This window comes from Castor canadensis, chromosome X (genome assembly GCF_047511655.1).
Source record: "Castor canadensis chromosome X, mCasCan1.hap1v2, whole genome shotgun sequence".
Lineage (NCBI taxonomy): Eukaryota > Metazoa > Chordata > Mammalia > Rodentia > Castoridae > Castor > Castor canadensis.
In genome coordinates, this window is record NC_133405.1 from 128,766,530 (window position 1) to 128,791,997 (window position 25,468).

General features: G+C 43.2%; 1 protein-coding gene across 6 annotated transcripts in view; it reads left to right on the forward strand.

Annotated features, from left to right (window-relative positions):
* The window catches only part of Ctps2 (CTP synthase 2), a 103,035-nt gene that overhangs the window by 73,949 nt on the left and 3,618 nt on the right, over positions 1 to 25,468 (forward strand). For 5 of the 6 annotated variants that reach the window (XM_074063668.1, XM_074063664.1, XM_074063666.1 and 2 more), the window contains 3 exons: positions 3,208 to 3,263; positions 4,718 to 4,814; positions 9,767 to 9,911. In XM_074063668.1, the coding sequence (XP_073919769.1) occupies positions 3,208 to 3,263; positions 4,718 to 4,814; positions 9,767 to 9,911 (298 nt within the window). Of the gene's footprint in view, positions 1 to 750; positions 827 to 3,207; positions 3,264 to 4,717; positions 4,815 to 9,766; positions 9,912 to 25,468 lie in introns of those variants that run through there. The other variant, XM_074063669.1, reaches the window with a different exon arrangement.

Below are 25,468 nucleotides of genomic sequence, written 5' to 3' on the forward strand. Positions count from 1 at the left end.
CGTGGGGTTTATGTTTTCTTCCCATTCTTTTGCTTGGATTTCACTGTCTGGAGACAGTGTTAGCAATCACTTACATGATTTACTTACTGTTCTAATTGCTTTACATATTTGGATTTATTTTATCCTCACAACAACCCTATGAAGTGGGGACTATCATAATCCCCATTTTACAGATGAGGAAACTGAGACAGAGAGGTTAAATAATTTACCCAAGTCACACATCCATAAAATGGTGCAGTGCAATTGAAAGCCAGGCAGTCTGAGAGTCACCACACTCTCCTCCCCATTTCCTGTCACCTCTGAGATAGATAACTTAGCAAACACAGTTTGCCTTCAGCCAGATAGCAGTCGTAAACCATGCAGTTTCAAAAGCGCACACAAGGGCTGGGGGTGTAGCTCAGTGGCAGAGTGCTTGCCTGGTACACGCAAGGCCCTGGGTTCCGTCCCCAGCACTGGAAAAAAAATGTGACCCTGGTATCTTGCCATACCACATCTCTGGTAATGTCAGCAGGCTAATCTAAGGCCAGGCTAAGTCATCTGTTGTCACGAAAGAAGCAGAAAAGGCATTTTGGACTCTAGGGGAAAAAGATCAGTGATGAAGTCAGAAGTCACAGGAGATGGGACTTGAAGTCCTCCACTCCGCCAGCCCTTTCAACTTCTTTTTCCTTAGCTTCCTGATGATATATAGGCCTCCATGTGTTCCAACTGTGTATTACTGTGCTTTGTTCCTCATTTTCCTTTAATTTTTAGGAACCAATAGTTTTAGTACAGAGGCTGTCCTGAAAGGCCTTCCCCCAGGGATATGTTGGATGGCGCTCTCTCAAAGGTACCTCTTACGTGTAATTTTCTCCTTTTTTCTAAAGCACACACCTAGGGCTGGGGGCTTGGCTCAAGTAGTAGAGCACCTGCTTAGCAAGCATGAGGCTCTGAGTTCAAACCCCAGCAACACCAAGAAAAAAAAAATGACATGGAATTATTTCAAAACAAAGGATGTTAAAAAAAAAAAAAACCTAAAGCACACACCTTAAGTATTCATTGTCATTTATATCATCAGCAAGGATCTCAGATTGCAAATACAAGTTTGCCTGTGATCGTTCCTCAAACAGAGTCACATAAGGACACAACTGATTTACATTTTCTTGATCCGAATCGAAAGCTAAACCACAAGGCATCGATTTGGTGTTGCTGGTTGAAACCTCCTGTTCCAGTCTTATGTTTTGATTTTTTGGCTTTGAGCTTGCCAGGCAGGTGTTCTACTGCTTGAGCCACACCTCCAGCCCTTTTTGCTCTGGTTATTTTGGAGACAGGGTCTTGCTGTTTTCCCAGGAGGACCTGAACTGTGATCCTCCTAGTTTACACTTCCCACCATCAGTGGGATGACAGGCGTGCGCCACCATGCCTAGCTTTTTCTCTCACATCAAGAATGGGAGTCTTATGAACTTTTTCCCCCCCTAGGGCTAACCTGGAGCCACAATCCTCTCCATCTCAGCTTCCCCCTTAGCTTGAGATCATAATCCCATGCCACCATGCCCAACTATTTGTTGAGATAGGGTCTCATGAACTATTTGCCAGGACTGGCCTCAAACCACAATCCTCCTGATCTCAGCCTCCCAAGTGGCTAGGATTATAGGTGTGAGCCACAGGTACCCAGCTTCATGATGTTTTTAATTGTCTATAACACCCTTCTAGTCAAACTAAACATAGCTCCCAATTCTAGTGGACTTTGATGATGACTTTAAGTACCGATGGCTTTTTGTCCCTTGACTGTGTGTCTGGAGTCTGCATCTTGAGGGCTGGTGCTGTGGGGATAGACACTGGCCTCCTCAGATGACTCCAGTGCTATAACCCACGTGGTTCTTTAGCCATCCTGGTTGGTCATGTGTTCCAATGGGGCCGTTCTTGAGAAGAGTTTGCTGATGAGGCTGGCTTCGTCCACCTGACCTATGGTCACTGGCCTTTTTACTGATCGCTGTACCCACTGACAAATAGGTCATACCCAAGATGCCACTGTTCAGGGCTACCTGGGCACGTTTAAGTGGCTCCATACTTGGTCCTCAGCCATACACTCCTGGTGAAGAAGTGTTGGTATGGAGTGCTATTGCTTAATCCACCCGTCTTTCATTCTTTTTTTTTAACCCCTCCCTTTCATTCTTGATACTCAGCTTATTCCTACCTGTTTGCTGTTAAATAATGCAACAGTGCACATTTTTGTGGTTAAATCTTTGTTCTCGTTTCTATTTTCTGGGGTAAATTCTTAGAATTCAAAACTCCTGATCTTGCCATGCTAGGTAAGCACTCTACCATTGAGCTACACCTCCAGCCCAGAAGTCAAATTTTAGGGTCAAAGATAAGTCTATTTTTTATGTGGAGTATAAACTAATGTGGCCAATACCTTGTAAAAATATGGAGGTGGTTGATGTCATGGAGAAAGCATTGGGACAGATGTGAAGTGTCCTGGCCTCCAGAATGGATAGTGTGGCTTGGCAGAGTAGGACTTTGGGCAAGTCCTTTGCCTTCATTTTTTCTTTTTCTTTTCTCTTTCTTCTTTTTTTTTTGGTGGGCCTGGGGTTTGAACTCAGGACTTTATGCTTTGCAAAGCAGGCTCTCTACCACTTGAGTGACACCTTCAGTCCATTTTGCTCTGGTTATTTTGGAGATGGGGTCTGGTGAACTGTTTGCCCAGGCTGGCCTTGATTCTCCTCATGTCTACCTCCCAAGTAGCTAGGATTACAGGCGTGAGCCACCGGCTCCTGACTATTTTTTTTTTTTTGAGGCACAGTCTCATGCGTAGCTTAGGCTGGCCTCAAACTCTCGATCCTTCTGCCTCCACTTTCCCAGTGTTAAGATTACAGGTGTGTATCGCCACAGCTGGCTTTCATTTTTTTCTAAGATAAGTCCCGTTGTGAGTCGTGGGCATTCCCTGGTCTTTCAGTCCTGTAGGCAGATGTGTAAAGGGAGGGCAGATTTGCTGGGTGCCATAATGGCCTTTTTGTGCAGTGGTGATGGCTTCTTGGGGGATGGCTTCAGAGTTTTGAAGCAGCTCTCACCATCTCCTACTAGACAAGAAGAGAATCTAGATTGCTACTCAGAGTCTGGTCATTCGTAAGCCTGCGATAGACAGAGACCCCAGCAGCTTCTTCCACGTGCCATGGGCTTGGTTCTAAAGCTGATTGCCCCAGAATTAATCTCATTCTTGTGTCTTTCCAGGGAAGCTTTATGGTGATGTTCCTTTTATAGAAGAAAGACACAGACACCGGTATGAGGTATGCCTTTCATGCTGAATTACTTTGGAATATGGATGTTTAGTGTGAGGACCCCCAGTGACCTCCACCGGGTGTGGAAGGAAGGCATGTTAAATTTCCTACAGTCCCTCACTTCCAGAGGAGGCTGGTGGGAGATAGAGATTGCTCTTCTTGGCTTTGCAAAGGCAAAAGCTGTAAGTGTCTGCATACGGGCACTTCAGGGTTTGTGTTACTCTACCTACCATGTTCTAGACCAAGAAAATGCTGCCATTACTGTTCCTGAAACCCTGCCCTTTATTCTCCAGGTGTGAGAAAAAGGGGCTTTCCAACAAGGAACCTAATGTGTGCAGGACGGGGATGAGTTCCTAGGTCTCATGGTGGACTCCAGCTTCAGGAACCTCTTTGGAAGTTTATATTGAGCTTGAGGCTTAGGGTCACATGACTAAGAGGTGTTAATTACTGAGATTGCTACATGAGAAGCATAGGTGTCCAGAACGAAGTGCAGATTTTCTATACCAGGATTAATTAGTGCATTGCTATGAGGCTTTTGGCTGTAAAGAACAGAAATCTCTGTTGGTCAAACCCAGTCTAAACAATAAGGAAATTTGTTAGCTCAGATCACAGATAGTCCAGAGGCTGGGTAGACTTCAGGCATGATACAGTCAGAGCTCCTGTTGTCTGTGTGGTTCTCTTTGGGTGTACCCTTTTCTATGTGTCTGCTTTGTCCTCTGACTTTGTCTCCCTCATAGTTGCAAGATGGCTGCCAGTAGCAACTGGGGCAACATGCATTTTTTTCCTTCAGTCTAATTGGGTCAACTTAGATTACCTGGTAACCTGTGAATTAGTAGCCATTGTCAGTGCACTGCTGAATATTGGTGGGCTTAAACCTGGGTTCTGGCAACATTCATCTGTCAATAAGGATGGATTTGTCATATTTCACTTAGACCAACCAGGATCACCTTCTAAAAGGAGACAGGTTGCAAGAGAAAGAAGAGTTTCAATCCTCAATCAAATTTATGATTTGGGGAGAGATAGTTGAGTACACATAACTCAAGAAAGAAGCAAGTACAGGGATGGCTATATAACTGGCCAGTCTCAATGTTCTGAGCTGGAGTATCTGTGTCACGGTCCTATGTTTTCAATCTTAACTTTGGGAGAAAAAATGTTGGTCTCCAGATTTAGGTGATATGATTAGACTTCCTGTCTTAGGTTTATTGTGAGTTTAAAATTAGACTTTGGAGGGATTGGGGGAGTGGCTCAAGTGGTAGAGCTCCTGCCTAGCAAGCATGAGGCACTGAGTTCAAACCCCAGTGCTGCCAAAAAAAGAAAAGAAGAAGAAAAAGGCTTTCGGTGTTAAATATAGAAAGTAAGCACTGGTTAGCAGACCAGTGAAATGGAAAATCCACCCAACCTTTTCACTAACTCTTGACATCTGAATTGCACTGTGGCTAACAAACAATTTCTTGGGTTTCCAGGTGAATCCTAACCTCATCAGCCACTTTGAGCAGAAAGACCTAAGTTTTGTAGGTCAGGATGTTGATGGAAAGAGGATGGAAATCATTGAACTGGCAAGTAAGTGGGCTTTTCACCTTTGAACAGCTTCATGGTGAGCTAATGTCTTTCTTATCAATCAGAGACTAATTTGAGATCTAGTGTGCTCGCTTTCTTTTTATTCCTCTCTCCTTTGAAACAGATGTGGAAGAACTAGTGCATGAAAAACGCCTTGCTTAAAAACCTCATCATTTGAGGCCTATTGGTGTGAACCTACAAGTGCTACGAGTGGTGGATTTCTTTGCCATTCCCCCTCCCCCATTCTGAGTTTGTCCTGTGTGTTAGCCTCTAGGTTAGATTCTCTGCAGAAAGCAGACAGCTCACCGTCCAGTGGCACTCTGCTTGCTGTACTCCTTTGAAGAAGAATGGCAAGTGCCCAGCTCGTTACTGTGACCCCTGTTGATGTCTTCTGCGTGAAGGACCTGTTTCCTTTTCCTGCCTTTCCCTACTGTTTGTGCTTAAAGGTTGAGCTCCAGCCAGTCACTGAACTTCTGAAAAGTAATTGCTGCACTCAGATTTCTTTATAAGACCAAATGAAACACAAGCAAAGGGATTGGACTTGTGTTGAGGAAAAGCACAGAAGTTGTGGCTGGCTGGAACACTCCCGAGAGCACAGGCATAGCACACAGTTATTGATGGGACAGAAGACAGTGTTCTCATTCCAGTCTGCAAGGACACAGTGAGACCGTGGTCACAGCTGGTCTCAACTCTTTGCATTGACATTCTAGCCCAAGGTTGGCAAACTACTGCCTGTGGGCCAAATCCAGCCTGATGACTGTTTTTGTGTGGCTCATGAACCAAGAATGTTTTTTTTTGGTGGTGCTGGGGATTGAACCCAGGGCTTTGCACATGCTAGGCAAGTACTTTACCACTGAACTATATCCCCAGCCCCAACACTTTCTTTTATTCTTTTGAATGAATAATAACTTTTATGTTACATACCAAAAGAAGACATTGCATATCTTACAACATTTTTAAATGATTGGTTAAGAAATTAAAAATAATAATATTTGTGACACATGGAAATCATGTAATTATATGACATTCAAATTTCAGTGTCCATAAATAGTTTTGTTTGTTTATTTTTTTGGTGGCACTGGAGTTTGAACTCAGGACCTCACACTTGCTAGGTAGGTGCTCTTATTGCTTTTGCCACTCCATCAGCCCTGTTTTTGGGATGGGTTTTTTCAAGATAGGGTCTCATGAACTATTTGCCCGGGCTGGCTTCGATCTGTGGTCCTCCTGATCTCTGCCTCCTGAATAGCTAGGATGACAAGTGTGAGCCACTGGCACCTGACTTTCTTTCAGACTATTTATGTTAAGGTGTCATCACTCTCTTGTCCAGGGTTTGTTACCTTCACCGCCATTGACATTTAGGAGCGAGATAATTCTTTGTCATGGGTGCTGTCCTGTGCACTGTGTGGTGTTTTGAACACACACTAGCTACTGGCAGTAGACTTGCCTTCCCCAGCCCCTTTGTTGTGACATTTCAGAACATCTGCAAGCATTGTCACATGTCCCTGGGGCAAGGGGCACATGTGCCCCTGGTCAGGAACTACTCTCCTAGACCATCAGGTTTAAGATTGGATGACCAGGCTCTCCTCCTCTTCACACCCCAACTTGTAATCACTTGTCAATTCCTATTGAGTCTGTCTCTGGAAAGAATGACAGCATTTGAGATTGCATTTCCATCCGTCACCCTAGCGCCAGGGCGGGATGACTCCAACTCAGACTCCATCTTGGGCCTTCCCTGCTTCTAGGCTCTCCCCTCTCTAGTACCTCCTAACGTGGCCAGGGCTTTGGTGGTGTAGTGCGTGACACACTAATTTGTTGAAGAAACCACTGTCATTTATTAAATACAAGTGTGTAGGGGACACTCTAACATGGCAGTGTGGTGTTCTAGAATGTACCTTTTCAACCTATGTGCTTTAGGCCCCATACTCCTTTTGTAACTTTGCTACTTCTATCTCCACCTCAGCCCATGTCAGATGCCTTTTCTGTCCTTTTCCCTTTCTGTCTCTAGCCTGGTTAAGTACTTCAGGGGTTCCAGTAAGAGGAGAACTGATGTCACAGAGGGCTTCTTTGAGCCCAGTAGCAATGAGTGTTCACTCACTGGATGCTTGTGGGCAGAATTCTTGCCAGGGGCTCCAGCTGTGCCTTATGCAACTTATGGAGCAGTGATGGATACTAGTGCTCTTTATAGAGAAGCCTGGAGTGCAGGGAGGTCAAGGAACAAGCCCAGGGCCACCCAGCTGGGCCCTGGTGAGGCTGGAGCAAACCTGGGTCCTTGTCTCCTGCCACCACCTCTCTGGTATCATTGCTGTCAGTGGACACTTTGCCTAAGGTTGTGGATCCCTGCCTAGAGTTTCAAATTGGAGTATTTCAGGGGTCTTTCTGATGGAAGTGCTCATGTACAGTTCAAGTGTGGATCACTGTTTGATGTGGAAGCCTCTGAGGTCTTTCTAGCATATGAAAAGGTGAGAATTTCTTAAGCCAACTGTTTGTTTACTTAGTTCAAGTACTTGTTCTCTTTTAATTCTCCTGGTTCTTATTGTAGCAAATACTGAGAGACCTCTTTCACCAAAAAGATTTAGGTTCCCATTAATGCTTTGAAATTTCACGTGGGTTACACAGGAGGTGAGAGCCTCTGGAAAAACCTTGAAATGTTTAAAAGATCACTGCAAGGGAATTCATTTTGTGAAGGAAAATGCCCCAGAAGACTTTGGTTTTCAGTACCCCTTAGAAGCATCTCCAAGAATCTCCACTGGCCCGCAGGATGCTAAGAGCAATGACAAAACTTGAGATTCTTGTGATGCAAGAATTTGCTCAAAGTAATTAAGTCATTACCGTATTTTAAAAGTACTTTATCTGACTGATGGGATAGCCTCAAAATGAAGCCTTTTTAATCACTCCTCATATTGGTGTAGAGAATTTTCTTAGATAAAATGATTCAGAGCAATGATCCATTCATTCAAATATTTTGTCCTTTGCTATGACACGACCGTCGCTCAGCTTCTATTTGTGGAGCCACAGTAAAAACACAAGTACCGTCTCTTTTCTTCCCAACGCATCCCTTGTTACTATGCTGTTACATTTAGCGTGTCTTACATTTACAGGTACTTTTTTTTTTTTTGGTGACACTGGGGTTTGAACTTAGAGCCTCACATGTGCTAGGCAGGCACTCTACCACTTGAGCCACTCACTCCACCAGCTCTTTTTTGGTTGGGTATTTTTTAAGATTGGGTCTTGTGAACTATTTGCCCAGGCTGGCTTCGAACTTCAATTCTCCTGATTTCTGCCTCTTGAGTAGTTGGATTACAGGTATGAGCCACTGGTGCCCAGCTAATGCTACATTGTTTAATTGTTTAGCTAAGGATCAATGATCTCTCTTCTTTTCTTAAGGGGACACGTACCTGGGGAGATGGTACCAGTCCTCTAACCAAGCTTTCACACCTGAGTTTTCCTCTAATTCGAGGAGGCTTTTGCTTAGATATGGACTATTCCTGATCTGGATTTTTTCTAGGGGCAGAGCTGTCCAGTAGGACTTGCTGCAATGACGGAACTGCTCTGCCCTGTTCAGTATGGAAGCTGCTAACCACGTGAGGCTAGTGAGGAGTGGGAACGTGCTCAGTTAATTTTAATGAATGAGCATAGCCATGGGTTTCTGGAAGCTACCATGTTGTATAGCAGAACTTTATCTGATGGCTTCAGGAGAGAAGACGTTGGGTTCAATCATCTCCTTATTACCGTAGTAAGTAGTTTGGGGTTTCCAGTGGTGACAGGAATTTGTGATTTTGAATTCCATGCTAGAGTTTTAGATCATTTGATAAAACATCTCACTGAATGCTTTTAAAGTTATCTGTGCTTTTCCCTAAAAAATATTCTATTCTGTTGTCTTCACTTTGATACATATGGCAATTAAGATTGTCTTTCAGATTTGAGAATACAGTGTTCTTCCTCTCTGCATTGTAGTGATGATGGGATTAGAGACGTGCTCAAATTATGTGTTTCCTAATCTGGGGTTTTAGAGTTCTGATGGGCGTGGGGGTAGGAAGGAATTTGAAATTGTAGATTTGAAAATGTTGCCTGTTTAATTCTTACAGTTCCAAAACAGAAGATTCCAGGCAGGTATCTTGGAAAAGCTACTTTTTTGAAGTACTTCTTACAACTCTTAATATGAAAATAACTTAATTTTCCTCCATGATAATATATGTAATGTATGCTCATTGTAAAGGTTCATACACTACAGGAAAGCATAAGGAAGAAAAAATTAAACTCTTACCATCTTGAGCTGTGACTGCCATTAACATGTGGAAAGGCCATCCTTTTATCACTGAGAACATCTTCATCACAATGGATCAGTTGACTAGGCTGAAATATGAGTGCCAGTTCTCTTTTATGGTGCTGTCATTAATACCCACCATGTCACATTGACTAGAAAGATAGTTGTAAAAAAAAAAAAAAAAGAAAAGAAAGAAAGATAGTTGTCCTCACTATTTCCAGAGGCAGCCCACTGGGTCAGTGTTGTGTTGGTTTATCCCAAGGGACCCTTCCCTTGGGGGAGGAGAAGACCTTTAGGAAATGGCCTGAAGCCATCTAAGAAAAAGAGTGACCCAGTGTTAGCTTAAAGTCTGAGGGGTATCACAGAAATAGAGCCAACATAAGTCCACAAAGGGCCTTCGACAAGCAGGTCACCTTGGGAAAGCAGAATTGATTCATTATGGCACTCAGAAACCCTTGCTTAACTTTGCTCACTCTAACATCTTCTACAAGGAAATCTCCAGATCTCTTATTAAATGAAATGTGTTTTACGGTTTAAGATTCTACAAAAAAGGATCATGAAAGTAACTGTGATGACAAGTTAAATAATCACCTTAGAACTTAATGAGTTTTCTTCTTCAAAGATAAGACAGCCTGTCAAGCAGTTCTCATGTTTGTCTGTTTCAGTCACATCCTGATCATTCTCTTTTCAGATCATCCCTACTTTGTTGGTGTCCAATTCCACCCTGAGTTTTCTTCAAGGCCGATGAAGCCTTCCCCACCATACTTGGGACTCTTACTTGCAGCAACTGGAAACCTGAGTGCCTACCTGCAACAGATGTGCAAACCGTCTTCCAGGTAACCAGCTTTACTGCACCTAGCAGTGACCCGGATGCATAGATACTAACATCTTAGGTGTCTTGCCAAATTGAATCTCATTATAGAATTTTTGTAAAGTGAAGGATCACTTTTTTCCCCTGAATGGATTTTTTTTTCTCTTCATGAAAATATTTTAAACACATCTACAGCAGTAATGTGCTAGCTTTCCAAATCATGCTGATTCTGGCTATTATTTTAGAAATTTTGATAGGCAAAAAATTAGATTTTCTTTTGTTTATTCTTCAGTTAATAAGTATGTATAGTTACTGTATATGTTTATTGACTGTTTGTTTTATGAGTAGCCTGTTCATATTCTTTGCTTCTTTTTTCCCTTTTGTTGTTGTGTTCTTTTCCTTACTTTTGGGCAAGTGTTTTATATAAGGATCATTAATCCTTTGTTAGATTGCAGGTTTTTTCCAAAGTAGTTTTGTTTTTCTTCTAGCTTATTTGTTTGTTTCTTTTGGTGGTATTGGGTTTTGAACTCAGGGCCTCATGCTTGCTAGGCAGGTGCTCTACTGCTTGAGCCACTCCACCAGCCCTTTTTTTCTGTGTTGGGTATTTTTGAGATAGGGTCTCACTTTTTGCTTGAACTGACCTCAAACCATGATCCTCCTGTTCTCTGCCTTCTGAGTAGCTAGGATTACAGGGGTGAGCCACTGGTGCCCAGCCCCTTTTTTTTTACATTTTTAGTAGTACATGATACTTGTACAGGGATCTTCTAGCTTGTTAATGGCAGCTTTTATTAAAAGTAAGGACTTTATGCAATCCTGTGTCTTATAAAAATTCATGCAAATCCTTTAGTATATGCCTAAAGTCTTTTCCTATGGAAAAATTATATAACTAATAACCCTGATGTTTTCTTCTAGCACTTTTATGGTTTTGACATTTAATTTAAGTCTATAATCTATATGGAGTTTATTCTTAGTGAACTATGTGAGGTAGGGGTCTGATTCCCCCTCTTTGCCCTATAAATTGTAAATTAAGTAATTTGGCTTTATTTAAGAGATTTCTCTTTTGTTCAGTTGATTATATTTCATTCCCTTATACCTGAACCTTTACTCTTCTTTTCATTATTGCAGCATTATTCTAAACTAAGACCATACCTTCCCTGTCCCCTTATTATTCAAAAATTTTTAAATGTATTTTGTGGACTAGGCATGGCTCAAGTGGTAGAGCACTTGCCTAGCATGCACCAGGCTCTGAGTTCAAGCCTTAGTACCATGGGGGAAAAAATGTATTTTGCTGGCAGGGCGTGGTGGTGCATGTCTCTAATCTCAGCACTTGAGAGGCTGAGGCAGGAGGTTCATGAGTGCAGTGCCTGCCTGGGCTACAGACCCTGCTTCAAAAAGTACAAAAATCAAAACAAAACAAAAGTATTTTGTTGTTCTTCCAGGTGAATTGTTAAGATCAGGTTTGTGTAAAAAATTAGACATTTTCATTGAAATTTCATTACATTTAAATATTAGTTTTGGGGGCTGATGGTGTGCCTCAAGTTATAGAGCGCCTGCCTAGCACGTGTGAGGCCCTAAGTGCAAACCCCAGCAAACCCCAGTAACAGCAAAAAAAAAAAAAAAAAAAAAAAGAAGAAGCTGATTAAGTACTAGTTTGGAGAGAGTTTATTTACATCTTTACTTCTCATCCAAAAATGGGGGAGACAATTACCACAGTAACCACGTATGTTGTTAGAACATCTCCATTGTCGACCCTCATCCTATCAAACAGTCATTGCATTACTGCTGTCGACGGCTGCCAGGGTCTGTGCCCGGGGTGTCTGTGTGAGTTTGGTACATGAGCCTTCTTGTTGGTGGCATCGACTGCTAGGAGAAGGCCCACAGCCTTCACTTGCCCTTTTCCTGTGTGTTCACTTGCCCTATGTCTTACTGAATAACCATCATTCCTTGCCGTCTTGACCCAATGCACTGGTTTTCAAACTGTGCCCGCAGAGCTGGAGCATAGCCCGCCATGAGGAGCAGACTGAGGGAGCCCTGGGTCCTTCCCTGCTTCAGCTGAGGTCTCCACACTATCTGCCTCACATGCCAAGGTTGGGCATGAGAGATTTCATGCAAAGAAGACCCTCCTGTGTTCTCAGGCTGCACAGCTTATGCAACAGAAAGAAAATTCCAGTGGGATTCCATGTCGCATGTGCACTGTGACCCTTCATGGCCACTTTTAGCCTCTATTACTTTAGTAGAGACGGCGGGACAAGTTAGATGGGTGGGAGAAATTACTTGCTTTTATTTTTCTGGACCGTTTGCAGGCACCAGCTGTCATGTGACCCTTGTGTGGCTCATATGGACTGTCCACCTGTGTCCTGTGGCCTGCTGAATGGTGATCTCCCCAGTAGTTTCTGAGAAAACTGCTTGCTGGCAACTCCTAAACAGTGCAAAGTATGTCTTGGAGGGAGGGAAAACCCTCTTAACAAAATTCTGATGCTGGTACTGGACTTCCAGCTGACAAGTGGCCTTCCACAGTTGCAAGAGAATTCTTACGTATCCCCCACAAACTGGCACCTTAAAGCGCATCCTTTATCTGTGTCTCCCTGGCTTCCCAGCACACAGGCATTGATTATTACCATTAAAGTAATAAATACTAGTAGCAGAGGAGAATGGAGATAGTCTAGTCTAATCTTGACACATGGTAAAGTTCGCTCAAGCAAGAATGGTGACAAGGAAGAATTAATCGAGTCACAAACACCAGGATTACAAAGGAGTCCTGCTCTTCAGCTCCTCTCTGTCCAGCTATGTGGAATTAGTGAACTTTGAAAAGCAAATGACTGCTTTTGATGGCCAGGCTCTAATGCGAGCTGAGTCGGAGCTGTATTTCTTTCAACTTTCAATTTTCTTTCAAGATTACTTTATGTAATGAACACTAGAATAATGACTTCCTTTCCCGGAAACTGACTCTGATGATATTCAAATGTATAGCTCCCGGGACATCTGATGTCTTGCATAAGAACACCTGAGCAGTGACCTCTGCATTTGCCTAATGGAGAATATTGTCTTTGAGCACTTGGGAAGTTGTAGTACGAATATTATTTGAGGCCTTAGAGCTGGTGAACAAAATTGTCAGCCACCCTGTTATCTTCAGAATAGCAGCAGTTATGAAGACCAACTCTACCTGGTTTTAGACCTGTAGCCATCCGTCCAAGGGCATAATAATTTCAGAGTAGTATTTTTTAGGCTTTTATGAGCTACTAAGAAATGCATGCACAGTCAAACTAAGAGTCTTGTTTTGGGCTCTCAAGACCATCCACACATTTGGTGATTCTCGAGAAGGAATCAGAGTTATGTTCACAGCTGTTTACCACAGTGACACAGTCAACATGGACAAGAGAAAACAAAGTAGGTGGAGTCTGGAGGAACCCATTTTCGGGTTTCCTGGGCTCCCTCCCTCCTGTGATAAATCGCCTAGGTGCACTGTGCTTCCAGCTGTGAAAATGCAACGGCCTGTGTGTGAGGTTTCTGCCATAGCGCTGTGTGAGGCTTGGTGTTCAGGGATTTTACTGAGGCCTCGTTCCCAACCTAGCAACCCCTAAAATTCTCCACTCCCCAGAAGGAAACAGTGTTCACCATAAATCACCTTGTTTGCGCAAATAACCTAGGCTCAGGGAAATAACCTTATCAGTTAGTCAAGAAGTGCACCTTCTGAGAGCCACATTCCAAGACACCAGTCAAGAAACAACCCTATAAGCTGGGCACTGGTGGCTCATACCTGTAATCCTAGCTACTTGAGAGGCTGCGATTGGGAGGTTTGCAGTTCGAGGCCAGCCTAGGCAAATAGTTTTTGAGACCTCATCTCCAAAATAACCAGTGCAAAATGGACTAGAGGTGTGGCTCAAGTATTAGAGTGCCTACTTTGCAAGTGTGAAGCCCTGAGTTCAAACCCCAGTCCCACCAAACCAAAAGAACCAACCCTGTAAGCATTTCTAAAGATGGCCACTTCAGGCCTGCTGCGTTAACTCCATTTTGCACAATTCTAATTAATAAACCATTTTTAGGAGACCAGACACAGTGACTCACGCCTGTAATCTTGACTACTCAGGAGATGAAGATTGGGAGGATAGGGGTTTGAGGCCAAGCTGGGTAAAAAGTTAGCAAGACCCCCATCTCAAGCAATAAGCTGGGCATAGTAGTACATGCCCGTGATCTCGGTTACTGGGAGGAATATGTAGGAGGACTGTGGTTTAAAGCTAGCACCCATGCAAAAAGAGAAACCCTATCTAAAAAATAACCTAAAACCAAAGGTGGCTGGAGGTGTGGCACAAGTGGTAGAGTGCCTGCCTTGCAAGTATAAGGCCCTGAGTTCAAACCCCAGTACCACCAAAAACAAACAACCCCCCCCACCAAACAAACAACAAGAATAAACCCCACTATTTTTAGAATAAGTCCAATGAGAAGGGGGAATTATGATCTTTTAAACAAATTATCATAATTCTTTGGTGGCATCTCTCTTCTGGGGTCTAAATTTACATTTAGATGTATTAAAGGTAACCACAAGTTTGCATGGCCTTGCTGGCACAGTGTAGTGAGTGGAATGACAATTGCTTCCTGTAATTGTAAGGAAAAAAATCAGGAGACTTGCACTAAATAGGATATGCTAAGGTTCTTGTAATCGCAAGTTAGTATCTAGAAATCTTAGTATCTAGAAACAAAGCACACAGTTGTGTCAGGAATTGTTGGGGGGTTGCTGGGATTGACTACAAGGCTCTGCTCATACTAAGCACACACTCTACCACTGAGCCACACCACCTCCCAGCCCCAGGAGTGCCATTTTTAAGCAACAAAAGAAGGATTGGAGTCTGAAGTCGATGGGTTGTTTTTAAGCACACGTGTCTGCATGGCTGCCCTGCTAAGCTCTTAGGCCCAATCACTACACACCAACTTCCAGTTTTATGACCTGGGCATTTATCACGCCCATTTGTCAGGTCAGGCCTTGCCTGGATAGAAAGCAAGAATGTAGACTGGCTTCAGTCTGCAGTTCTCAGAAATGCAGCTCTTTGGGGAAACATGCTTTTAAAGTTTAAAACTGGACTCTTAAGACAACCGAGTAACATTTTATTCTAGGTTTAGGACCTTGCATTCCATGTCTCCAACCAACATTTACTGTGTCTTGTGCAGAGAAATCATCTTTATGGCAAGACAGGAGGGAAAGTACTCAGTGATTCCCTGTATCTGCTTGACTATTTCAGTCTACACCCAGGAGCTGAAGCTACTTCCTAAGGAGATGGCCCTTAAAGGAAGCACATTCTTCCATTTTCTGCCTCCCTTGTGTATTCCTTTGTGTGTACCCTTTTTGCTATACTTTTTTGGGGGAGGAGGAGTGCTGAAGTTTGACCAGGGCTTTGCATCTGCTAAGTGATTGCTCTATCATGAGGTGCACCCCAGCCCCTACTTCTGTGCTTTTATTTGAATCCTGACAGCAGTCAGGGAGAGAAGGAACCCACTTCATGTACCATTGTCCCTGGTCTGTCTTTCCTTCTAAGTAATATGCTGACTTCCAGCCTGGGAAGGTTGTTTTCTGTTAACTTTTAGATGTAGCATTACAGAAAATTTGGGGGGAAAAGCACCAATAAATCCACTAGCTTAACGTAGTCACTGTGCTTGTTTTAAATCATTTCCTTCCAGTCTTTATTTTGTACCTGTATGTGACTCTTTCCTTGGTTCTAATCATAATAGTGAGAATATATATTTCTCCTCCAATTCTTGTATTTTGGAAACTTCTCAATCTACAGAAAAGATGAAAGAATAGGACAGTGAACACTTGTATACCCTTCAGTGAGATTCGTCACTTGTTAAAATTTTACCTTTCCTTGCCTTCCCCACCTCCTTTGTACAGACTTACTTCTGAACCACATGTACATCAGCTGTAAGCATCATAGCACTTCATATTGAAATACTTTGTAGTGAATTTCCTAAAATTCAAGACATTTTCTTACATAATTATAAAATCATCACACCTAAGAAAATAAATAGGAATTCCATGACATGATCTAAGATCTAGTCCATACTTAAATTCCTCTGTCTATCCACAAATATCATTTTAACTTTTTCTTTTTTTGATGGTGACTAGGATTTGAACTCAGGACCTGTGTGCTCTACCATTTGAGCCATACTCCTGGCTTTTTTTTTTTTAAATAAACTTTCATCACTTATCCCTTCAAAGTTCCTTTGGTTATGTTGCCTTACTTTCTTTTCGTTTGGATAAATTGCCCTGTCATTTTAGCTCATGTATATAGTTTTGAGATGGGGCCTCTATGTGTACCCCAGGCTGGCCTTGAACTCTCTTCTACCTCACCTTCCTGAGTGCTGCGATTGCAGACATGTGCCACCACACCTGGCTTACGTTAGCTTTTCATAACATTGACTTTTATGAGGACTCCAGTTGCCTTGTAGAAATATCCAGAAACTGGAGGCATCTGATTGCTTTCTCATGACTAGAAACAGGTCAACCTTTTTGTTGTTGTTGTTGTTGTTTTGCACGCTGGGGTTTGAACCTAGGGCCTTGAGCTTGCTAGGCAGGTACTCACCACTTGAGCCATTCCTCCAGCAAGTCAAACAGTTCGTTGGGGGCTATTATGTGCCTTCCGGGCACACATGAGGAGGCACCTAAGGCCAGGTTGTCCCACTGTGGATAATGCTGTGTTATCACCTGGTTAGGCTAGTGCCTGTGGAGAACTAGCCTTTGCAAAGGAATATTTTTCTGCCTTTTGGTTTCTAAAATACCACACACACTGAAATGAAATAGGGCTCTGGTGTCACGGCTGGACCAGGGAAGTACAAGAGGGGACTGGAGCACATCCCTGAATGCGAGGAAGGCTGAGAACAAGGGGTTTGTGTTTTGCAAGGTCGGAGAAACCAGCATGGTAGGACTCCCACTTGCATCACTTTGGACAATTTGAACTTTGAAAGGAACAATGACAATGTTGGATTATAACACATTACAGTTTTTGAAATTCTGTGAGTCAGAAAAGGCAAAAGGAAGGAAGGAAGGAAGCAAGGGAGGGAGGGACGGAGGAAGGCATCCACTGAAACCCTTATTTGAATCAGTTCTTACATCAGGAATTGGGGTTTTGTGGGGGTGGGTTGGGTTTGTTCGCTTTTGGTTCTTGAAATGGGGTCTCACTATGTAGCTCAGGGTGGCCTGGAACTCAAGACCCATACCTAGCCCTAGCTTCTGTATATATATATATATATATGTATGTATATATATATATATATATATATATATATATATATATATATAGAATAGTAATGTATATTCTTTTTTTTTCTTTATTGTTCTGATGGGTGAGGGTACATTGTGACATTTACACAGGTTTTTACAATGTACCAAATATATCATACTTGAATTCACTTTCTCAACCATTCTCCTTCACCACCCTCTCCCCATTCCTGAAATAGTTTCGACAGGTATCATTTTTGCATTTGCATACATGTGTACACATTTTACCCTCCTTCCCCAATACTTCCCCCCTCCCACTGGTGCCAGCCATCCCCCTTGGACAGTTCTTGTTCTGCCCTCTTGTTCTCTGACCTTGCAGGAGAAAAAAAGGGGAAAAGATAAAATGAAACACATGACATTTTAGCTTGAGATAAAGGTAGCTACACAGGGAGTTTCCTTATGTTATTTCCATGCATGTATTTTTAATTGACTTTTTTTGTTGCTGTTGCCTTTCTTCCTCCCTCTCCCCTTCTTTCCCTCCCTTCCCTCCTTCCTTCTCTTTGCAAAAGAGCACATCCCCTGTCCTGGGGACTGACCAGATAGGGTGAGTTTTCTTTAGATTTGGGGGGTATAGATAACCTCCTGAGGTTGTGATGAGAGCCATGCACTCACTTCCCAGTAACTGAACAGACATACCAGTTTGAACGTAGTTTCCTGGTGTTCGAACCCCTGGCGCCCGGCATCCAGGCTTTCTTCTAGGGCTCTTCAGCTACAGAACCTGGTCTGGGAAAGGACACAGATCCACACACGCACAGTCCCAGCAGCCTGGGAAATGCTGCCATCTCAAGAGCTCCTTCTGTCCTCCATGGTCCTACCCTCGGGGTGCTTCCAGGTCGCCAGCATGAGCTGACATCAGGATAGACATCTTCCTGCCAGTGCTACCCAGTGACCTGGCTGCTCCCATGAGTGCGCGGAGCTCTCCTCCCTTGCCCCCATCCCTCGTAGCCAGCAGGTCCTGGAGGCTCCTGCTGTCGCAGTCTACTCCATCTTCCCTATGTTTTTTGCCCTGCTCAAAGGAATGTGGCTTGGGCTTTCAGAACATAGGCTCTGGAGTCGGGACTCTCTGAGTTCAAACCCAGCCCCAGCTCTTTTTTCCCCCATTTTTATTAGGATAGATCCGTTGTACAGGGGGGATTCATTGTGACAATTCCAAATAGGTGGTTAGATTGCCCCCACCATCTCCCCCCCAACCCCTCCCCACCCCATTTAAAGCAATTGCAAGAGGTTTCATTGTTCTATTTCATATATGCATATAAAGTCTACCGACCATATTCACCCTCCTTCATCTCCTCTACTCCCCCTCCCCCTCCCACAAGTACCCACCCTCTCACAGAACCTATTTTACAGTCCCGTCTTTCATTTTTAATTCCAAAGTCAGTGTTCAAAGGGGTTCTCGATGTAGCCCCGCTGTGAGTTTGCTTTACTTTGGTCAGTTCAGCTCCCTCTGCTACTCTGCCTTATCCCCTTACCTCCCACCCCATCATTCAGCAGCGTTCAGTCCCTATGGCGATGTCCTCTGCCTGCACTGATGTAATGCATTTCGATATTGGTGACTGTCATTCTCTTTTCCTTTTCCGCCTCCTCTGAGTTCCATAGAGTAGTTTCACTGTTACAAACATGTCCTACATGTAAGTTTGTATATAATTACATACAAGGTTGTGACCTTGCTCTTTTTCGGGGCTGGGGGGCAGCACTGGGGTTTGAGCTCAGGGCCTCACGCTTGCTGGGTAGAGTGCTTGAGCCACTCTGCCAGCCCTTGTGACCTCACTCTTTCGTGCATTGATATCTTTATAGAAAAGCGATGTGGGCTGAGAGTGTAGCTCGGTGGTAGAGCACTTGCTTAGCATTCACAAAGTCCTGGGTTCTATTCCCAGCAACACACACGTACGCGCGCGCGCACACACACACACACACAAAGGGATGGTACTAGTCCCCACTTGTAATGAAGATTAAGTTTTACACTAAAGCACTTAGCACAGTGCCTGGTCTATGGGAACTTACAATGGGAATTATTGTTATTAGGATATTATTAATAATTTTTACCCTAGTTCCAATCTCCTTCATCTCTCGCCTGCTGCAAAGCCTCCTACCTGGTTTCTATGCCTCCAACTTTCCTCCTCTTAATCTGTCTTCTGCTGTCAGCATGATCTTCCCCCTCTATTTGGGAGTTTAAAACTTGGTTTATAGGATAAAATGCACATAAATCCATATGGAACAACTTGCAGCCCCCTCAGTCCCCAGAGAGTTTTAATGCCTTTGCCTCTCGGCTCTTGATATATGTTTCCAAACTGCTTAGTGAGAGGGGACTATCAATCGGATGCTGGCTCAGTTAATCGTTAAGATGGGGGTGAAGGAGGTGGGCACCCTCTGTTGATTGCAGAGTGAACATTCTTCCCCCTAAGGCTGCTTAGCCCTCTTTGGGTGGCTTTTCTTGCTCTGATTCACAGTGTAAGCTGCTCTTCCTCCCCCTCCCCCTTCTCTCCCCCTGGAGGAATCTGACATTCAATTTCCAGTTTCAAACTGGGAGTCACCTTGCTTTTTGACTTTTGGGCTGCATGGTTGATGCTGCCAGGGGTCATTCAATGTATAGCCCAAATATTCCCCCCCCGCCCACGTGGAGACAGTTTCAATGACAAGAGCAGGTGCTGTGGATTTGACTTCTAGGTCTGCCACCTTCCTGGGGAATTTCTTCCTCATCTTTAGGGCAGCTGTGAGGCGCGGTCAACATGGTGCTTCATAAAAATTTAACCTGCTATCAAAATAGTACTGCCCCCCCACTTTGTTACATTTCAAGCAAAAGGGAATTAGAAAAACAGCCTGATTCTTTTCCGCTTTTTTCTTTTCTTTTTTTGGAGCAGTGCTTTTAAAACAGCTCCCCCTGTGATTGTTTGACTTCGACTCCATACCTTGAGGTTTTTTTTTCCTGGTAAATTATTGCTAATAAATCACATTGGAGCGCTCCTTCCTTGGTGGATTACCTGTCGTTTAAAAGGTGCTTTTCATTGATCATGGCTCACTGCAGTGCTGATGATATGCTTACCAGCCAGGAATGGAGTTCAGCGGAATACCAATTACTGTGCCTTTAATGTCCTACCTGGGTCGTGTTCTACTGTTTACTATGAAATGCAGGACTCATTCAAAGCATACTAAGTTTTTATTCCATTGCTCTTATATTTTATGGCTTCCAGGGGCCCTTTGAGAAGGAGGTAAGTGTAGCAGTAACGCTGCTTTGGGGAGAGCTGCGTGCATGGCAACATGTTTTTACAATGTGCTTTTTCACATGAAATGGATTTTAATAGAAAGTACTGTAGGAACTCATGCATGCTGGGAATCCTAACTATGCCATTAAAATTTTTTAAAATTCTGACCCCCTCTTTCTGTTAATGGAAAAGAAGTGATTTATTGGTTGTCTCAGGATGGCATAAAGGTGGCATAGATGAGGCGCTCCTTTCCCTCATGCCTTGGGATGTGTTTTCTTATATTGGGAACTTACTAGGAGTCAAATATGTTTGACTATGACACGTCTTTTGTTTGTCAAGAATCACGCAGAGACCATTGTGGTCAACACTTGTAAATCAAGATAATGTCCTAAACGGTAGTGAGTCCCATGTGTGTCACTGCTGGTGATTGTGATTTTTGTCTTCAAAGAAATGGTTTTGTGAAATATTTTTTTAAACACAGTTTCTGGTCTTTTGAGGGCATGTGCATGCATGAAAGACATTTGCTTTGATTTCAATGAACTGTAGCTAGCCAGACCTTTAAAAAACAAAACTTTGTAAAGAAATGACAATGAGGATCATTGCATGGCCATGTGGCTTGGTTTTTTTAAGCTCATGATTCACTTGTTTTAAAATCAGCACTATCCATTAAAACTTTCTGAAATGATGAAAATGTTTTGTAATGTGAACTTGCCAACTATGACAGTCACTGGCCACTTGATGTGTGACTAGTGAACATGAGGAATGGAATTTTATATTTCATTTGATTTTAATTAATTTAAGTTTAGGTAGCCACTGTGGCTTGTAGCTACTTTATTAGTTCAGAATTAAAAATTTCCCCTCCTCAAATGTAACAAGACGTACATGAATGTGACTGTGCCTTGTGACATGTCATAGAGTTTAACATAGAAAACGCTAATATCTACCAGGGTATGGGGTGCACGCCTGTAATCCCAGCACTTGGGAGATTGAGGCAGGATGATCGAGAGTTTGAGGTTAGTCAGGGCTACATAATGAGACCTTGTCTCAAAACCAACAACAAAAGACTTCCAGTGAGAAATGTATGTGTGTATAGATTATTCAGAAAGATAGGCTCGTCTTCAGATAGAGCTGATATGTCTTTAATTAAGTGAAAATATACCCAGATAAACCTAGCTGATGGCCTCTGTGTGAAACAGAAATAAACCACTAAGTCACACATGGCACAGAGTGGGACCCAAAGTATACAACCACTGTTTCTGGGCTCGTTTCATGACCCACATTTTATTTCTAGCACTTGTTTCTTTTGCCAGCAGGTGAACACCTAAAATCAGCAAAGTTTAGCAGGAATGCCTATTTGATAATTCTGTTCTTGAGCATCATGGTTTCTTTTATTGTCCTACCCTGGATCTCTGCACACATAGGAAAGAAAATTAGTGAGCTCAGTCATTGACCATGGAGATGAATAAACTCAAGCTGAGCCTGTGCCATTTTGATGTGCTGGCAGAGTTGGGGCACACAGCCTTCACATAGGAAATTTGAACCCACAGGTTAGAAATGGACCACCCAAGTCCACTGGCTAATGTGGGCAGGGAGTTCCACTTGGTACTGGAAGCAGTTCTGAAAATCACGCCCTTAGTGATTTCCTCTGGTTTTTTATATTTCTGTAAATTGTGGGGGGTACCGTATTATGTACATGTAGCTTCATAGATCGCAACTGCTCACATTTTTATATAGTTTCCATGACAAGTTTATAATTCTCTTTTGGCCTTCAGAACATTTTAGTGAAGTTATTGTCACTTTTTCTTGACTCTTAGGGGCCAAGTGACCAGTCCAAAGGTATGTGGCTAATAAGTAGTATTTATTTATGTCAAGAAATCCTATTTATAGTATGAGGGGGAATGAAAGGGAGAAGATGTGAACACACCCTATTCTTAGAGGGGAAAGGAAGTGTGTGTAAAATCTGACACCTGAGGAAATGGAGTTCCCTTGGTTGTTTAGCTCTTAGCACTTGTGGTATCACAGGACATGTCCCAGCAGGCACGGCTGCCCCATTGCAGCACGGCCAAAACCTCAACTTGTGGCCTGGGTTAGTGTGATAGGAATTCTAGCACTACCTCAAACCAGCTATGTGCCAGGCAAGTCACTTGAATACCCTGGGCCTTCCTTTCTTCTTTGATAGAAAACTGCGTACAACTTCTAAATCCCCTTTTTTTCTAATTCTGTGACACAAAATGTAGCATAGAACCAGCAAGGATTCTGCATTTGAATCAGGAGAGTGTGTGGATGAGGCTATATCAACTTTTCTGGACAGATTTTAAAAAACATTGTTCAGCTACTATATAGGAGTGGAAGTGATTTTTCCTGAAATAAAGCGTAACTGGAGGTATCTTTGGCTTTAATTATTACTATTTTTTTATGGTGATATTGGGGTTTGAACTCAGGGCCTCACACTTGCTAGGCAGGTGCTTTCAGCCCCTTTTTGTGTTGGGCATTTTTCAGGATAGCGTTCCTCTCTAACTATTTGCCTGGGGCTGGCTTTGAACCTCGATCCTCCTAATCTCAGCCTTCTGAGTAGTTAGGATTACAGGCGTAAGCCACTGCACCAGGCTGACTTTAATGATTTTAAGGATGTGCTGTTTTATATGTTTAGCTACCATAGCTTGTCTTTTCTGTCCATTTTTTAAAATATAACAGGATAAAGTAGGGGGCAGTGGGGAAAAAAAGGGAGAAACGTTCTCTTCTCCCCACTCAGGAAATGGGAGTAAAGATTCAAAATGGTGGTTCTTATCTGTGACCTTTATACTTTCTGAGCTGGAAAATACAGTGGGCATGTCAATCTAGCAGCCTCTAATCATTAGACAGTGGTTCTGTGTGGCCAAGATGGGTGTTGTTTATTATTCTAAAACATGGAGATGGAGTCCAGGCCTACCCAAAACACATGGACAATAGGTGAGTTTAAGACATCCCTTACCAGACTTGCCTTCCATCTTTCTGCCTCATTACCCTTCAAGGAGCTTTAACATTGCAAAGAGAAAGGCAGATACTCTGCCCAATTCTTAATCTTTTGTCTCTTCTCCCTGCTCTGGTGCTCCCCCTTCCTCTGTTGTTTTGTCCAAAAGTTAAGGGAGGAGAGTGAGCATGTAAGCCAGAACACATGATTGCCTTTTATGATTTGGCTTATCTATTAATTGATACTCCCTATATGTAGAACAATTACAACTGTGGAGAGTGGATTATGAGAAGTCTATGAGAACTGGACATAAGAAAGGCAAGATGTAGCTCAGCTGCTTTTCCTAAAATGTTTATCTGTAGGCTGAGATTGGCACAGCCCTAGCCACAGAAGAGGAAAATGCAGAACAGCTGCTTTTCCTAAGTTGTTTACATTCAGAGAAGCAGGTACACAGGTTTCTCCTGTTACAATATCACGTCCCTCCCTGAGAACTGCTGCTTCACCCTGTTTACCACTGGGTATAAAAGACTCACCAAGGGAGGACAAGGCTTTTTGCTTGAGGCTTTTGCTTTTGGCTTTTGGCTTTTTGATGTGGGAGGCTTTGGAAGGGAAAAGGATTGCTGAAGGAAAAGGAATGGCTGAAGGGGAATTGCTGAAGGGAAAAGAATTGCTAAAGGGGAATTGCTAAAGAGGGGATGATAGAAAGTCTGTACTGAGAACTTTTTACACAGGCTTTAGCAAAGCTAAGCTAAAGAAAACCCACAGAGAACATGGGACATTGCAAGTCTGGGGGAAAAGACTTTAAGAGAGATTATGCTAAAGAAAAGCTAGGAGAAAACATGGGACAGTGTGAGTCTAAGGAAAGAGGTTTTAAAGAATAGTGAAGCAAGGTTTAAGGAAAGACTTTAGAAGCAAGGTTTTAAAGAACTGTAAAGGAGTAAGGCCTTAAAGAATAAAGACAGAGAAAAGAGGCAGAGTAAATGAAGAGAATAATAGAGAAAAGAAGCAATGAAGGTTGTGTGTCTCCACCCGAGCACCCAACACACCTGATCCCACTTTCTGTCTGTCTGTCTATCCTGTGTCTTTTCTGCATCTCCCGTCGCTATCCAGTTAGCCCCAGTTAGGTTCAGTAATAACAAGGGAGTGGGAAAAAGCTTGCTCCATACAACCATTCCTTTCTTCCCTTAAAAAAGTGAAATTTCACTTGTTACGGAATTCAGACTTCCATCGCTACCGGTCAGCAGATGCTTGGGAGGGGTCAGGCAGGGGATACTTCCTGGCAGTGTTGTCAGAACTGTAGTGGAATTCACCAATGTGAGCTTGAAACCAAGCAAGAGGACGCCCAAGAGAGTTCATAGCTCAGAGCAAAAGTTTAATTGCAGAGCTGACTCATGGAGAAGATGTATTTATAGGGGAGCCCAGCATGGTTGAAATTAGAGCTTTGGACCCCAGACCCAAATTCCTGGACGTCCACAAGTCAGGTCTGGCCACTGGCCCCTGTACACCAAGTAAAGAGACATGGTGAAGGGCAGAGGAAGGGGACGTACTACGCAGCCTGGGCAGCTGTGGGAAGGAGCAGAGTAAACACTCAGCTCATCTCCAGACGTCTTCAGGGTAGACACGAGCTTCAGCTTGACACAGACAAAGAATTAGTGCAGGGGACAAAAGGTATGCATAGTTAAACAGTCCCAGTCACAGGTGTGCTCCAGTGGTTGAGTGGGGCCTGATTGACCGTTATTTCAGTCAGGGGGTTCCGAAAGGGGTTCCAGAGAAGTTATCCCTGTCATCACTTGAGGGCAGTCATCTGGTTCCCAAGACATGATTGCTCCTGCTTCAGGGTGCAGCCTCATCATTATAGGTAATTGTCCTCATTTGGAGAGGTGGTCTGTCCTGTGAGGCTCTGCTGTTCCTTGGGGGGAAGTTTCAGGCCCTTGTCATAAAGATGGTATCTATCATTCCTGTCCTTCCTTGATTCCAGGGTGGCTACAGGAAAGAATGGGTCACAGCAAAGGGCAGACAACAGGTACAAAATGGAGACAGAGATGCCAAGCTTTTCTCCTGTGTTTAGTTAATTTGTGGGCCCGAGTAAGGAGTCAATGCTTTTCAGCAAAAGCAGTTCAAGCATCTCTTATATGGTGACAGGTGTGTCAGTAATTGGTCCTGTT